This window comes from Epinephelus lanceolatus, chromosome 1 (genome assembly GCF_041903045.1).
Source record: "Epinephelus lanceolatus isolate andai-2023 chromosome 1, ASM4190304v1, whole genome shotgun sequence".
Taxonomy (NCBI): Eukaryota; Metazoa; Chordata; class Actinopteri; order Perciformes; family Serranidae; genus Epinephelus; species Epinephelus lanceolatus.
The window spans coordinates 24,659,511-24,676,627 of record NC_135734.1 but is presented as its reverse complement, the minus strand read 5'-3'; the positions used below and the strand labels follow the sequence as shown (position 1 = coordinate 24,676,627).

Below are 17,117 nucleotides of genomic sequence, written 5' to 3'. Positions count from 1 at the left end.
ACTCTGCCTGCTTCTCAACTGCATGCAGTCAGACTCTCTGTCACACTGAGGAGAGGAGCTGAAGGGAAGCATTAAGCTTTTAGAGTCTGTGTGTGTCTGCAGGTACCAAGGAATCAGCTGGACAGGGGTGCGGATCAGCCTGCTGCATGCTAGGATGCTACAACGTGTCATGGACTCAATCTGTAAGATCTGTTGTTTCTCACTTTATCCCGATGCTCCGAGTCGTCGCCCTGCTGCCTTCACTTCTCAACAACCTTTAAGAACAATCAACACCTCCATCCTGCTGTATTTGCTCTTTGAGTGCCATTTAAAGGCCGACTGACCTTTCCACTAATATGATGGATTTACAGCCAAGGGTGACAGCTGGAGTGTGATGCATTGATTACTAAATGTAATCGCAGCAAGAGAGTGCAGGAAGATCCAGGCTTGGGGGGTTCGCAGGTTGCTGTTTTTTTTGTTTTTTTTTTAACAATAAATGATGGTCTGACATCACAGGCAGAACAGGCGAGAGCCCTCTCTTCCCTCCTCCCCCTCGCCGCGGGGGATACGGGGGAGCATAGCTGAACGGGTCAGACCCCAGAAACGAGGTGGAGACAAGTCCTTCTTGGTGGCTGTGAACTTCCAACCCATATGAGACCCGCAGGTTCGGCACTGAGCAATTGTCCAGGCGTACCTGAGAGCGAAGAGAGAGGACAACATTTTATTAAGGGAATATTTCATCCCCCAAATAACCACCTGTATATCAATTACTCATCCTGTTTAACACTGAATTTATGATCTTTTTTGCATTCCTCTTGATGAATTAAAGTCATAGAGGACCACGGTTAACAACAGCAAAACTGTAAAGCAAAACATCTCTTGACAAACTCTCACACAAGTCTCATTTATCGAGACGTACTTGAAACTTATCTCCGCTCTCTTCAACTCCACTGACAAAAACAGTAATTTTACCTTGCTGAACACAGGAGTTGTTGGTCTACAGCTGCCTCGATCAGTCAGCTTGTGTTATTGTGTGACTTTAATGAATCAGAACTAATCCTTTAAACACCAAATTCATACAGCGTTAGACCAGGAGCTCCTGTGTTCAGCAAGGTAACGTTAGAGTTTTTGTCAATGGAGTCTGGCTTTGAAGACAGCAAAGATATGTTTCATTTTCAGTTTAGTTTGAAATAGTGCTGACAATGCATGTGTTTGTGAAGCACTGAGCAAATGACTGGATAAAAGAGACTTAAACTGCACCAGTTGTAACTCATGTAAACACGGACCCTTGTGACTTAAATTCATCAAGAATTTAATCTGTTTTTGAATTCTTAGCTCCTCATGGAGCGTTGAGCTCTTCTTCACAAATTCAATGTAATACAGGATGAGTAGCTGTCATACAAATGATCATTTCAGGGGGTTATATCTTGAAGACACCTAGTATAATGGGTTAGAGGCATGTCTCACATTTATGACAACATTGAGAGGCACAGACGGCTCTGAGTCGATCTACTGTGTGTATCATGTGCTGTATCATTCACTTGTCTGAGGGAGGAGCGTGAGCTCAAAAGTTACCCTGGAAACCAGCTGTGCAGTGTAGATGGCCTGCCGACCAGGTTGAGGTTGTTGGCTTTGTAGACAGTCAGGGTTTCATGGACGTAGCCATGAGGGTTGACATATGCAGCCATGGGGCCATACAGAGACAAGCTGCAGGGAGAGGAGAGGCAGAGGAAATACGTCATCAGCAGCAGCGATTATGATCAAATGGTTCGTCCAAATAACAAAACGTCAGAATGGTCCTTCTAAAGAAAGAATAAAACAGAAAGAAAACTGATTTGAAACTCAATACGAGATACAAACAGAGTCAAACTGTCTAAAGGGGGTTTAAATTTTTTTTCCACTTGGACCCTTTTTTGTTGGACCCATGGTTTGGTATCTAAGGGGGCATTCACACCAGGATAGTCCGGGGAACTTGGTTGGCTTGGAGAGAATGCCAAAAAATTTCACACCTTCATTTGGTACGGTTCACTTTCACACAGCACTTTTTAAAGCAGACCAAACTACCTCGACAATTATGGAGCTACATTAGGGTCAAATGTTTTGTACTTGAAAAAATAAAATTTGAAACTGAATTCATGTGTTGATCTTGAATTTTGGAAAAATACAAAAATGTATTCAAAATAAAAATAAGTGTATGAAATGTTTTTTCAGGTTAAATATAATTTTGATTCACTTTGGTAATTCTTTTGAATGAATAATTTTTTTTCACTTTTCACTTACATATATATTTTAACATTTGAGGTCTTATTTTTTTTTTTTACAGTTTCAAATCTTATTTTTTCACTTTCAAATCTTTTTTTCACTTTCAGATCTTTTTTTTCAGTTTCAAATCTGTTTTTTGAGTTTCAGACTTTTGACCCTGATGTGGCGTGGGGGACGTGGCATCAACTGAGAGGGGTGTAGAATCATGAGTGACAGTGCCTTCAGGTAACGTAGGAACTAAAAAAATTCTGACTCAACACTTATATACACCATATTCATGTGACTGGCAGTGTAGAAATAGATGCCAGTGACAAACTTCCATTTAGAAATCTGTTTTAGACAGTACTGAGCACCAATTGCGGTGTAAGAGCGATAAATTATGCCAGATTTTGCAGTTCAACAGCCACATTTTAAGTGCTGGTATGTCCGATTTCCACATAGCACTGTGAACACAGCGTAGTGTCCACTTTGCTTGCGATGATGGCGTCCGGTCGATCGGGTCAATCTGCTGGAGCCCATACATCCAGCACACAGGCGAGAAAGTTTGTCACTGGCATCAATTTTTACACTGCCAGTCACATGAATATGGTGTATATAAGTGTTGAGTCAGAATTTTTTTAGCTCCTACGTTCCCTGAAGGCACTGTCACTCATGATTCTACATCCCTCTCAGTTGATGCCACGCCCCCCACATCAGGGTCAAAAGTCTGAAACTCAAAAAACAGATTTGAAACTGACAAAAAAAAAAAGATCTGAAAGTGAAAAAAAGATTTGAAAGTGAAAAAATAAGATTTGAAACTGTAAAAAATAAGATCTGAATCTGAAAAGACAAAACATGCAACTGAAAAAAAAAAAGACCTCAAATGTTAAAATATATATGGAAGTGAAAAGTAAAAATAAATTATTCATTCAAAAGAATTACCAAAGTGAATCAAAATTATATTTAACCTGAAAAAACATTTCATATACTTATTTTTATTTTGAATACATTGTTGTATTTTTCAAAATTCAAGATCAACACATAAATTTTCAGTTTCAAATTTTATTTTTTCAAGTACAAAACATTTGACCCTAATGTAGCTCCACAGACAATGTCACGCAGTAACAACAGCTGCTCATTTGGGGGCAGTACTGCCCGAAACAACCACTGACCAGGAAGAAAGAAAGCATGAGGAAGAAGAAAACCCAGCTCATTGATTGGCCAGGACTGAAAATGGAAACCCATCCCTTTCAGCCGGCTTGGTCACGAGCAAAAACACAAAACACCAAAATGCACTGCGCTCTATGTCACTTCCTCTCTTTGGTTCGCTGGGTAGTCCGTTTGCATTTCCCACTGTAAGCGAACCGCACCAGGGCTCACTTGCAAGTGAACCGAGACCCCCAGCTTTCAAGCGGACCAGGGTTCGCTCATTTGGTCGGCACCAGAGTTTGAATGAGCGTTCACACCACTCCTAACAAACCGAACTATCCATGGAAGCAGACCAGGGTTCATTCAAAGCAGACCAAATAGCCACAGTGTGAATGTGTCCTAAGAGACTAATGGGAGCAGCAACTTTAGAAATTGGTCCTGTATTGAGTGAGAGAGCTGTAGCTAGCAGCTGCAAAATAAGTTGCAATGTAACCACTGTGTGCACAGTCAGTTTACATCCCCTTTAAGTGCTTGTTTTCAATCACTGACAGGCTCAGATTATTGTTTTAATTGTCTGACAATTAGAGAGAGGATTTTTTTTTTAACTTTTTGAATAAGTGTAAGACCTTTTTTGTTTAGACCAGACTCCACTGAAATTAACAATACAGTAAACATCATTTTAATGTGTACAGAGCCAGCATATTTTCACATCTAACTGGGTGAATTAAGTGTTTATTTCAACTAAACCAGAGTTGGTGATTGGTGGAACAGTGGAAAGTCGAACCAAGACGGATTTTTGCGAGTTTTGTTTGGTTTTTGAAATGTGTTTTATGGTGATGAAATGATTGTTTCTTTAACTGAAGTCTGGTTACTTTGGCGATAGCAACTTTGGGGCAGTTTCTGGTTGACTCTTGAACAAAAGGACCCTTTCCATAATATTGTCAGACACTTAGAATAATAATCTGAGCAAATAAGCCCTTTTAGTGGACGTAAATTGGCGGTGGTACATGCCCTGAGTGGTTACATTGCAGCCTGTTTCTCAGCTGCTGACTGCAGAGCTCTCGCCCAATACAACTGTTTCATACATTGTTGTTCCCATCAGTCACTCAGACACAAATACATGGGAAAGTAGGTCCCAGGTTGAAAACTAACCCAACAGTGAGTCCATCACAACAAACTCACATCAAACTCAAATCCAGAAACCTTAAAGATACCACGTACTGTGCATCAAGGTGGATTCTCTGCACAAAATGTGTATAATGTAAACTAAGTGTAAAAAATGTTCTAACAGTACAGTGATGGCCACTCTGGATGGAAACTCTATATTTCAGAAAGAGTGTAGAATTTATTGAAAATCAGCACAGTGTGGAAATGCTTTTTGAGGTGGTGAGCTTGTTGAGAGGTCTCTGATTCACCATATTTTTTTTAATTTAGTTTTAAACAACTTGAGGCTCCACACATCATAGCGTAATTTCATCAGCAGCTCGAAACGAGTCTGGTGCTTTCTTGGTGCGGCCATTATGGAAATACAATACAGAATATACAAAGCTACGACCTGAGGATGGAAAATGTTGTTTCCAATCTTCAGTTCTACAATTATTTTTCTCCACAGGTCCTTGCAGACAATAAAAGAGAGACACATTTTGAGGCAATTTATCAAGTAGAAATTTACTGTACTCCTGTTCTGCTTTAGCTCTCTGATTGAAAATGCATTACGTACGTAGCGTTGTTAGCTGAGGAAGTGTGTAACCTTAAAAAAAAACCCATATTAAAACACATCTTTCATTTGCCGTTTATCTGGATGAACAGTTAATGCACTTTTCCTATAAACGCAGAGTGAGGATCTGGACAGTTACATTTGTGTTAGAGGCTCTGTGTGTGACTTCTGGAAAAATACCTTAGCCATCACACATCATAGTTAGTTATAAAAGTACATTACATAACAGTGTGTGTGTGTGTGCTTTCAGACTGCGAGTCTGCAGACGAAGTGCAGGGATATTAGGTCCATGATGTAACCTCAGATTTTATGCAACTTCTACGCAGAAGTATAAATCAGTGTCGACTTTGACGTGTTAATAATTGCAGTGATTACAGAGATGACGGTGAATACAAAAGAAAAAAGAAGAAGAAAGAAAAAACAATTATGAACAGGAGCAGACTGGTTCCTGGTAAAGTATCCCCATCAGACTGTTTTAATGCGTTTTTTATATTAAGTCCAAATGCTGCAGGAGAGGTCTCAATGAAAAGAAAAAGCAAAAAGTAAAAGGCAGCCTAAAATGTAATATTACTGTCTTTCAGTATATTAAAAAGATGAGCAGCCTCTTCATGGCATTAACTGTAAAAGTAGGACCAACAAATACCGGAATTTGTGCATCTAGATGTTTACAAATCCAGGAATCGTCACCTTAACGTGGTAGCACGGTTTGCACGTCCCTGTGACCCTGGGACCTGTGTTGTCCAAGGCAAATAGCTTCTGGTAGGGTCTACCAAAGCAAAGTGGTCCCAGGGGAGGGGGCAGACTGAGAGTGATTCAAATAATCCTGATGAGACAGCATAAAAGGAACTCCAGTACCTCGCATGGTATGGGGAAACTAGGGCCCCCTTCTGGAGCTGGACCTGGAGGTGGGGTGTGTGTGGGTGTGGGGGTACTCATGAGCCCAAGGCCAAGTACTGCTGTGTTGGTGTTTTCCCCAGGGAACGAAAGAGTCTCTTTGATGCAACTGCAAGTCGCTGAGAGGAGGTCTCTGACTGGTGTTTGTGCTTGTGCACCAAACAGCAGTTCAGTCTCTGGGGGGTGTCCTGGAAAGGGTACTAACTGGAGACTCTATAGTTCTGCTGGGAGACTTCAACGCTTACATAGGTGAAAATGTAGAAACCTGGAGGGAGGATGATTGGGACAAACGGCCTGCCTGATCTGAACCTGAATTGTGTTTTGTTATTTGACTTCTGTGCTTGTCATGGATTGGCCATTGAGTGGTTCTTAAGTGTACCTAGTACCAGAACACCCAAGGCCAAGGATCGGTGATCAACTTTGTGGTCGTACTATCAAATCTACAACTGTATGTCTTAAACACTCAGGTAGAGAGAGAGGCAGAGCTGTCAACTGATCACCACCTGGTAGGGAGGTGGATCAGATGGTGGGAGAGGCTGCCAGACAGTCCTGGCAAACCCAAATGTGCGGTACGGGTAAACTGAGAATGTCTGGCTGACGCCCCTGTCCACAGGATCTTCAACTCCCACCTCTGGAAGAATTTCTCGTGCTTCCCAGGTGAGGTTGGGGACAAGGAATTCGAGTGAGCCATGTTCAAAACCTACATTGAAGAGATGGCTGCTGAAAGTTGTGCTCTGAAGGTTGTTGGTGCCTGTCGTGGCAGCAACCTAAGAATCCACTGGTGGAGATCAGTGGTTATGGAAGCTTTTTTGGGCTTCATTGGCCCAGGGCTCTCCTGAAGCAGCAGATGGGTATTGGCTGGCCAATACCCATCTGCTGGTGGGAGAAGTTCAAGGAAGCTACAGAGAGGGACTTTCTGTTGGCCTCAAGGAAGTTCTGGCAAACAATTAGACGCCTTAAGAAAAGAAAGCAGGGCTAGCAGAGGAGGAGAACAACTGACCCGGATTGAGGATATTGTTGAGCGGTGGAAAGAACACTGTGAGTAACTCCCAAACTTGGCCATCATGTCCTTTGTGTAGGAGGCAGAGTCTGAAGACTCAGGGGAAGCATCATCCATATCCCTGGCAATGGTTGTTGCAGTAGTAAAAAAGCCAGGAAAGCTCTCATTTTACTTGTTCATTTACCAGTTCATCTATGCTCTAACTCTCACCTATAGTAATGAGCCTTGGGTAGTGACCAAAAGAATGATCGCGGATACAACTGGCTGAAATGTGTTTCCTCCATAGGGTGGCTGGGTGACAGACTGAGACATCCGGAGGAAGCTCGGAGTAGAGCCACTGCTCTTTCACATGTAAAGGGGCCAGTTGAGGTGGTTCAGGCATCTGATCAGGATGCCTCCTGAGCACCTCCTGTTTTCCAGGCACGTCCAACTGGTAGCAGGCTCTGCAGGAGACCCAAAACATTCTGGAGAGATTATATATCTCATCTGGCCTGGGAATGCCTCTGGATCCCCTAAGGGGAGCTGGAAAGCTTTGTTTAGGAGAGGGATGTCTGGATTAACTTGCTCAGCCTGCTGCCCCCGCGACCCAAGCCCCGCATAAGTAGATAAAAGTGGATGGGTGTTTAAAAATTGTAATGCTCCATTAAAAAATATTTCATTGCTGGAAAGATGGTCTTTTCATAAAACTAGGCTGTCTTTGCAGTAGAGAGCTGTAAATGGTTTTAAAATTTGTGCTAAATGACCAAAGAAAACAGAGGAAAAGACCTGCGGCATTTACTTTTGCTCAAGATGTAGAAAACCTACAACTACCAGAACGCAGTGTGCACACCAGACGATTAAATGCCCCAGCTGATGGGTGACGTAATGCGAGCTTGGCCATTGCGACATAGGAAACAATACGGCAGCCAGCTGGTAACAAACAATCTCGAATTACAGTTAAACAGAGAGCTAAATCATGTTTCTGAAAACCTTTTAGCCAAAAAATAGGGAACACAGTAACAGAATCTTGGTTCATGTTTGATCAGCGCTGCCTAGTTTTACTGATTGATTTCAGTTTTTTCAGCCTCCATATTTATAATACAGGTTCATGTCCTGTTAACACATTTTCATATTACAGCCAAACAGTGCACTAAAATATGTTTCTGAGGACATTTTAGGGAAGATATAGGCAATACAGTGACATAAATCTTGGTTTTTATTTGATCAGCACTGCCTAATTTTACTGTTTGATCTGAGTTTGAGACAGGGAGAGGCAAAGGGGTGGGTCTCTCGCTCAATCCCCTCCCAGACTCTAGGACATACGAAAATGCGGATGTACAATCTGTAGTTCGAGCTCAGATTTTTGCTGGGAGATGAGCAAAGAGATCTGGATGCTGGCAAGATGGAGTGAAGTTTACCACAATTCATTTACATATAATAGCCACACTGTTATGATACAAAGCTGGTTGAAAATCAGCAAAGTATCCCTTTAAATTATATTTTTACTCCTAAATCAAATGAGTTAAGACTATATGAAGCTTTCATGCATTTTACGATCTTTGTTTTGGTTACCTGCCAGGCAGGTGAAGGAATTATATTCACAGTGATGAATTATCTCTTCTTAAAGTGTTTTTAAACACTGAGATGAAAAGCATTTGTAATAACCAAGCTAAAACATGCACGAGCACTGATGTTCTCACCTGAAGATCTCATTTTTTGTGGTGATTTCTGTGTCCTGGCACTGCTTACAGCACAGTGATGTGCACTGCAGAGGAGAGACAATAAAGAGATAAAAGGACATATTAATTCTCAGTGCAAAGTGCTCTCACTGTTGAGGCCTTTATGAACATGAGCCACAAGCTGGGTGACACAGGTTCAGGTAGGCAGTGTGTGACCGAGACACTCTCTACATTCAGGAGGATTATTATCCTCAGTTAGACAGGAGGGATAGAGCAGATAATAGGAGGGCACATTAAATAAGCACTTAACACATCTGGTAATAGCTGAACACTTTCTGGTGATGCAGCTGAGTGTGTGTGTGTGTGTGCTCACCCAGGAACATAATTCTGTCGTTATAACATATACATACAAAGCAGTGAGGTAAGCCAGGAGGACAGAGCCAAAACTGCTTTGCTTATATCAACATGTGGATGTTAGTGTAGGGGTGAAGCAGACAAGGTAACGTAGAGAGCAGCTTCAACACCCTCTTGTCTGTGTCCAACCTCCCCCTCAGATCAAATATACTCTTTCAGACAACTCATGAACATCATCACTGAACACAACAATAAGCCTAAATATATCTATTACAAACAAATTTCTGCTGTGTGAATAAAAGATGCAAGTAAATATTCACCAAACATGCCTCTTACGGATCAAATGTGATAAACAGCTAATGGCTACTGTGTATTTACTACAGATCTCCCAAAATCCACTCTTACCAGTAATAAAATCGAACTGTCCGTTGCTTACACTAAATTACACCAAACCAAAATATAAATGAAACACTTTTGTTTTTGCTTTTGCTGAATGATCCAAGACCTGTTTATGGACACAGACTACTTCTTTTTCTTTCTCAGATTCTGGTTACAAATTTGTTAAAATCAATGTTAATGAGCATTTTATAAACATAATCCAATCACCTGACAGATGTGGCATATCAAGATGCTGATTGAACAACATGATAACAACACAGGTGTGCCTTAGGATGGTCACAATAAAAGGCCACTCTATAAAGTGCCAAATTCACGGAAACAACATTGGAGACTTCTTGTCATAGTAAAATGAACATTCAATTTATGGACAACAGCTCTGGTGGACACACCTGCATACCAATGACACGCTCCCTCAAAACTTGTGACATCTGTGGCATCGTGTTGTGTGATCAAACTGCACCTTTTAGAGTGGACAGGAACGCTTGTGTAGTAATGATGCTGTAACGCCTGCTGGGTGCAATTAAGCCTTTTGTGCGCATAGAAAAAAAAAGTAGTAGTAAAACATGGGAGCATAAACGTAAGTGTTGCTTTCACATTTCTGTTCGAGTGTATTTCGTAAAAGTTTTGTTGTGCAGGCCAACTTTGGGCTGAAATATTGCAGAAACAACACATCTATCAGCCCCTACAGGAATGACTAAATATACCAGAGAACATCAGAGGAGAAACAGACAAAGACTGTGCAGTGTGACACAAGTAGAAACACCAGATCTGATGACGCCATGCGGGAGGTGACGGCTGCAGGGACAGAGGAGAAAGACTAAGGGGGTTGAGCAGGAATGAGGGGTTAGTGGTGACCTCAACTTACTCGGTCCATGATGTCCAACTCACAGCGAAGTCTCTGGATGGCACTGCCGATCTTCAGCAGCTGGAGCCGCAGAGCGTCGTCTATGGGCAGACAGGCCGCCACTCTGTAGGAGAAATCTGACAGAAACCAGACAGAAGGGAGAAGACAGGGATGAAAGGAAGGAAGGAAAGAAAGCACAAAGAACACAAACAAAGACGTACGTGTGCATGCGTGTATGCGTCTGCTATCCATCTGTAACACACTGAACAGAGGCTGACCTACGGCGTTCGTAGGGAGAGAGTCGTCCTTCAGATTCTCGTCCCATTCATGGAGCTGTTTCTTCACTCTGTTCATGAGCGACTCCTGTGAGGTGACACACATGAAGCAGTGGAAACGTGGTTTACATTCAGTCTTACATGATGTTTATCTATGGAGGAAATACCAAGCGGTGTACCCGGGATGCAGTACTCACAGAGTCGTAGAGAGCATACACCCAGGGCGGCCATGGTGTCAGACTGGCACAGTGAAACTTCCTCTGTGATGAACAACAGACGCACCATTAACTAATTATATCTTCCTACAGTGATTACTCAAGTGCTCACAGTTCTCTTCTCTTCCCACGTTACTATCAATAACACACACGTCATGGCCAAAAATATCTAGACACTGAAACAACATACTTACTGTTGAAATTTCCATGTAATTCAATATTAAATATCATTATATAATGTAGCATTAAGCTTCATAACTGATAACCTTGTCTGATATAATGATGAACTGAATATATTCAGGTTTTAGACTGTTGGTCTGACAAAAACAGACATGTGAGGAGGTCACCTTGGGCCCTGGGTAACTAGGATGGACACATTCTACTATTTTCAGATGTTTTATAGACCAAACAATTAATCATTTAATTGAGAAAATCAATAATGGAATCAGTGCTTATAGTTGCATTCTTGCTTCTTTTGCTGTCTAGCATCTAAGCCACCTCGAATTCCCATTTCCTTGTGATAGACAATAACTTCTGTCTGACTGTGATTCTAACTTATTCAAAGAGAAACTTCTGTATTTTTCAACAGGGTTGTCGAGCTAGTTTGTTGTCTCTGTCAAGTATCTGTCCTCTAGTCACTCACTCTACAGCAGGAAACAGCACTTCAAAATATACACTCTGTACTGGTAATTCACTGTACTTAAAAATAAAGTGTGGTTCTTTACAAACTTGACATATTTGTGAGTCACTTGCGGTCCATTCACAATGGACCTGTGAACCACTATTGGACTGTCGCCCACCAATTGGGAACCACTGCTTTAAAGGGTGCTTGTTTATGCCACTGAGAGACTCAGATTGTTATTACAAGTGTCTGACAACATGATGGAAAGGACCCTACAGAGAAACAAATCATTTATCTTCACTTTACGGATGATCCGGTCCATTATTGTCTTCCTGCAACAACTCAACTTAAAAGATTTGAGAACAAGACGTCTCCTTCAGTGAGACTTGATCAGACACAAAACAAACAGACTGGATCAGGAGAGAGGAAAAGAAAAACATTCAATTTCTTTGTCAGACACTAATAACAATCTGAGACTGTCGGTGGCAAAAAAAATGCTCTTTTAGTGGACGTAAATTGACAGCGAACAATTTCATTTCACAGGACCAATTTCAAAATTGTTGTCTCCATTTGTCACGTTCCCACAAAAACGTGGGAAACTAGGGTACAGGTTGAAAAATACCAAACCTTCCCCTTAAGTCCCCATAAAACAGAAGTTAGAACTCCCAGTGAAATAAAATAATTGAGTGGTGTACGATTAGAGGGATTTAAATCCTTCGCATTTGATTGGACTGCTAAAAAGTAGGTGGGCTGAAAGTTTAGCACGATATGTCGGTACAACAGAGTCCGCTGCTGGCTCCACATACACACCTCCCTCACTGTTAGATCGGGAGGATGAGGGAGAGATGAATCAATTACATTGTTTGGGAAATGAAAACAAAGGTTTTGCCTACTGATATCCAAACACACATCTCTTCCTTTTGCTCCTCATATCGCTCTGTTAGCTTTTACAACATACATATGGTGTGGGTTTATATGACCGATGCAGATAACTAGTTGCCCAAAGTCTCCTTTGACTGTATGAACTTTTGTAAACCCCTTGAGAGCAGGATGAGTCATCAAACATTTAAAACATTTAGCTGGTTTTACATAAATCAAATAGACAAGATTTTGATGTAAAAATACTCTGACACTGATTTTTTCTTACATATATTTGGTATGTAACAAAAGATAAATGATGAATCAACACATGGACACAAGATTAAAGCTGCGAAAATGTATCTTTCATTTCATGGAGACTTTAACAGCAAAGGCTGTCACATGTTACTGCTGCAGATGTGAACTACATGTGCTGTGAGCGCTCGTGTGTCTGACCTGTTGGTAGTTATTCCACCAGTGTTGGGCCTGTTTGCAGCTTTGAGTCGGGGGTTTGGAGGAGGGGTGCATGTGGAGTCTGGAGAGGGGTGTGAGCTGCACGGCAGAGAGGGGATCTGGAAGGATGCGTTCTGGAAGGATCTGTACTTTGGCTTGTCTGATCCTGAGGGGATAAACAAAGGGAGACAATAACACGGGTCGTGAAAAAAACAGAGAGGCAAGGCGGGAAATGTGGAGGAGAGCAAGAGAAGCTGAGTGAAACTAAGTGGATGAATAACAGACTAAACAAATGGTGTGCTGGCTAAATGCTATCAGGTGTGTGACAGGATGTTTGTTAATCTGAGAGGATAATAAAAAAAGGTGCAGTCTGTACATTTTCTCTGTCAGCAGTGAGAAATATTCCTCTAAGTCCTCACACAAGGTGCACTCAGTGAACTCCCTGGAGCTCAGACCAACAAACATTCACTAAGCAACACCACATGAGCAGTAAAGAGCACCTTCAGGTGTAACCATGAATCAGGACGCACACCGAAAATAGCATTCAGTTCAATCCTGCCAAAAGACGATATGCTATGTTTAATTTCTATCTATTTAATGCACAAACAGCAACAAAAATCCACAAAACAGCTGCCATAATATGATGGCAGTGACGCTGAATTTCCAAATGTTTGTTTCAGCAATCCAAAATCCAAAGGTTGAGCATTCAGAGGCGTTACAGAGAGAAAGAGAAGTGTATCGAAATACACAGAAAACGCTCTATCAGTATTCAGTGCACATCACCAAAGACGGCACGACGGCGGATCCCACTTAAGCGGGCGCTAACTTCAATTCTCTGCTCGCTGGCATCACTTGCAGTACAACAAAAGGTCAACAGGATTATGGCAACCAATTTATGTACATTACACAACGGCGACTACAGAATGGCGGAAATAAGTCTTTATGAAGACCCAGTCTTATGGACGGTTAAACTCAATGACTTCCTGAACAGTGGAGGATGTAAGGAGGCATGAGCTCGAGTAGGGCGACAGCAGTTACGGCACAAAGAATGGGCTTTGCATTTTCTTGTTATCTACACCAATTATAAAAATAAACTAGACCAGACGAGCCTTCGATGGAAAATGGATGTGACAAATGGTCTGAAATTATGGCCGGTTGTGTCAAATACATGGACGAAGCTGGGGGAGAGCTCACATTATATAAGATACTGCACAGATACTGTAACACAATATACAGGCTCCATATAATGACACTGGAAATGTAAATTGGAAATGTAAATAGGATATAGGAACACAGTATATGGGAAGGTAGTTAGGTCAGACCACTTTAGATCCAGCCGGGTATTAACAGTCTTAAATACCGGTAGTAGGTTTGGTTTAGAAATTCCTTAAAGTCCAATGTTGTGTTTAGTGGGAGACCAGACCAAATACCAAACATATATAAGTGTGTGTTTTGAGTAATGTTAAGACCCTAGTCGGAAACAAGGCCCCAGAACTGAAAGAATAGGTGAGTGCAACAGTGGAAATAACATCTTTAGAATGTATGTGCTAAGATAAGATATACAGATATAAAATAAGTGTAGGAAGGTTGTCGCACTGGGACCAGTTCTGGGCTTATATTAAAATAGAAAATAGGTCAGATATCAGTCTCCTGTGTGACTATGTGACACTATGTATGACATGTTTTCCCTCTGTTGTTGTTTTATTTTTTTTATTTTTCTTCTGGATTTATTCATTTGTTATCTTTTTTTTACTGGATATATGAACTAAAGTCGGTCTCCATAATGTCAAAAATATGCCATGTGCTCTCATACAGTGGAATAACACATGTATGTTATGTACCAAGCTTTTCAAAAACTTATAATTAAAAATAAATAAATAAATAATCCAAACCCTCTCAAGAGTATGTAAAAGAAAAACTTTAACACAACCATGTACACATCATTTCACAACAAATACATCTTGAATACTTGAAAGTGTATATTTACTGTAGTAACTCCATGAATACAAACATCATAAGTTGACTATGATGCTCTCAGTTTACCTTTGAAGCCAACTATGAATAGTTAGTCTGCCCTCTAGCTGTGAACTACTGGAGCATCACTCGGCTGCAAGAAATGACTGGTCAAAAACTGATATCTGATGTGATGTCATTTTCAATATGCATCATGTATGATGTATATAAAACACTAACAATTCAAAGTTTGATTAAATGTTTTATATTGACTAAAAACATCTCAGGGAATTGAATATTTCCAGTAAGTCATGCTTATACTCAAAGTTAATGTGAATACAAATGAACACAGAGGCTGTTCAGCACACACTGCATGTAAGTGATCCACTGATCTGCAGTCCTCATCCAGAGTGCTGCTTGTTTTCTACCTTATCAGGTGGTTAAAACCAGATTATTACATTCATCTTACATTCCCATTTGAATCAGCCCCTGCCTAGATGATTACCATGAAACCCTGCAGGGCTCTGATTCCTGCACACAACCACGGGCTCACAATGTGAGGACAACAACACAACATTTATGTCTTTATTCATAGAGTCCAGTCCTCATTCAAATGTGCACATGCATTTATCGCTGACCTTTGGTTTAATGATTTATGATGCAGTTAAACTTACCCGTCTGCTTGGGTTCTTATCTCATGGACCTTGAATCTCTGCCTCCCCACAGCTTTCACTTTGACAGTTTCAATTCCATATTCCTGCTCTTCTCTGTATGCATAGATTTCAGCTGTTGTCCCAAACTCTGCCTCTGGGTCACCTGTATCACTGCAGAAACATGCCAGATAAAATCATTGCAATTAAAGTAATTCAAAAACGTATTTAAAGTTGTAATTCTGTAAGGCTGGGGGACTCACAAGAGACACAAAAGCAATGGTGCAAATTGAAGCAGCAGAGACATCCTGACTTTTAATCCCTTATTTGGGTCAAGCTCCAACAACACTGGCTCCTACATTTCCCATCATCATGCAACTTAATGGCATTTTTTAAAAGAGCCTCAAACCAAGTTTAATGGATGCCCAGATCTTTCAAACTCAATGCACCCTGTTTGTAACACAGGCTTTCTGTTTTATACTGTATGTTAAGTCTCCTAGCTCAAGCCACGATAACCCGTGTGATGTAATCTGGATTATTTTCTCAGACTTGTGTCACTGTTGAGGATTTAAGGTTCTAACTGGAGCCACAAACCACCAGGACACAACTGCTGCAACTGTTTTTATAGGCTGACTCGAACTCATCATGGCTAGTAAAGCCTTTAACTCCTATACCAAACAAAGAAATGCTCTCTCTGTCCAGTCTGTGATGATTGCCAGTGGCTACAGAGCCTTTTGCTTTGCTGCTGACCTGTGAGCGAGCACAGCAAAGGTGCGGTCCCTCTGGATAACACTCCGCATCATGCTGACCTCCTGTGGCCTGAAGAGCTGCAGAGGCAGCGTCTGACCTGGCACCAGCATCACAGCTGTGTGTGGCAGCACAGGGATGGTCTGACAGCTGTCGTCATCGTGGACTGTGCGGCCGTGAAACTCTTCCATGTCTGCTCCCAGGTACTGCCAACAGAGGGGTCAGAGTCAACACAACACAGCAGCTGCAGAACACTAACTCTGCAGCAGCTCTCTGATGGAGTGACAAACACTAAGGAGGTAGGATTACATATGTGTGGTAGTAAACACGTAGAGAAGGAAAGCATCACTCACAGCATGTGATGTGGGCAGGCTGGGGTCAAAGGTGATGATGGTGGGCTTCTCTGCCTCCTCATTGTCTCGGTCCTCTGTCTCCATGTCATCTTCCTCCTCCTCTTCCTCATTGTCTGTCATGGCACAGCAGAGACAGAAGCTCACAGTGAGGCCAGTTAGCTCTTTAAGTGTCTTTTAACCAACCTACAGGTGCAGCTTTATCATTTTAATGAGTCACCGTGATGGCAGAAATGAAATGAAAGTGAGAGCAGCTCTAATGTGTCAGTCAGGGTGTGATGTCTGACAGTGGCCTGTTGTGGAGAAATGTTAGCTAGCAGTTAGCTGTTAGCAGGGCGAAGAGATAAACGCAGTTCCGGTGAAACACCGAGCGGACCGACCGGCAGCTCGGTGAGTTTGACTGTTACCTGGTAAAAGCTGTAACTGGTTCCCCATGTTGTCGTTAATGTTGTCTTCACCTCCTCCCCTCTCGTCAGCCATATCCTTGTGTTTACAATACTAACTCTTCTTCTACGGCGTCTTCAGTGTGCAGCCTCCAGGAGGACCCCGAGCGCCCCCTGGCGATGTGTCACGATTTAACCTGGGTTAAATTATGCAGATTAAAATAATCCATTGACATTATGTCTCTGGCTCTCATTTTTTTCTGTCATGCTCTCATTTGAAAGCCGCAATTAAAAAAAAATTCAACAGTTATATATAAAACATATTCATAATACCATCTCAACCTTCAGTCTGGTCATCAGTGCTCCTTTTATGACA

The 17,117-nt window shown here is 41.6% G+C and overlaps 1 protein-coding gene across 1 annotated transcript; it reads right to left on the bottom strand.

Moving 5' to 3' along the window:
• Positions 1–470: 470 nt before the first annotated feature.
• Positions 471–16,883, bottom strand: crbn (cereblon). Its single transcript, XM_033627299.2, has 11 exons — positions 16,766–16,883; positions 16,362–16,474; positions 16,012–16,214; positions 15,286–15,435; positions 12,662–12,824; positions 10,708–10,770; positions 10,514–10,598; positions 10,257–10,372; positions 8,660–8,724; positions 1,555–1,686; positions 471–673 (listed from the first exon to the last, which is right to left on the bottom strand). Exons 1-11 carry the CDS (start codon positions 16,836–16,838, stop codon positions 490–492), a joined length of 1,347 nt encoding a protein of 448 aa, XP_033483190.1. The 5' UTR covers positions 16,839–16,883; the 3' UTR covers positions 471–489.
• Between the last annotated feature and the right edge of the window lie 234 nt (positions 16,884–17,117).

Excerpts from the sequence above, each read along its gene's own strand:
- crbn (XM_033627299.2), bottom strand. The coding sequence starts at position 16,838 with ATGGCTGACGAGAGGGGAGGAGGTGAAGACAACATTAACGACAACATG. Across the intron at positions 16,475-16,765 it reads CCAGTTACAGCTTTTACCAG|ACAATGAGGAAGAGGAGGAG; the intron begins GTAACAGTCAAA and ends GTGCCATGACAG. Across the intron at positions 10,373-10,513 it reads TCTCCCTACGAACGCCGTAG|ATTTCTCCTACAGAGTGGCG; the intron begins GTCAGCCTCTGT and ends GGTTTCTGTCAG.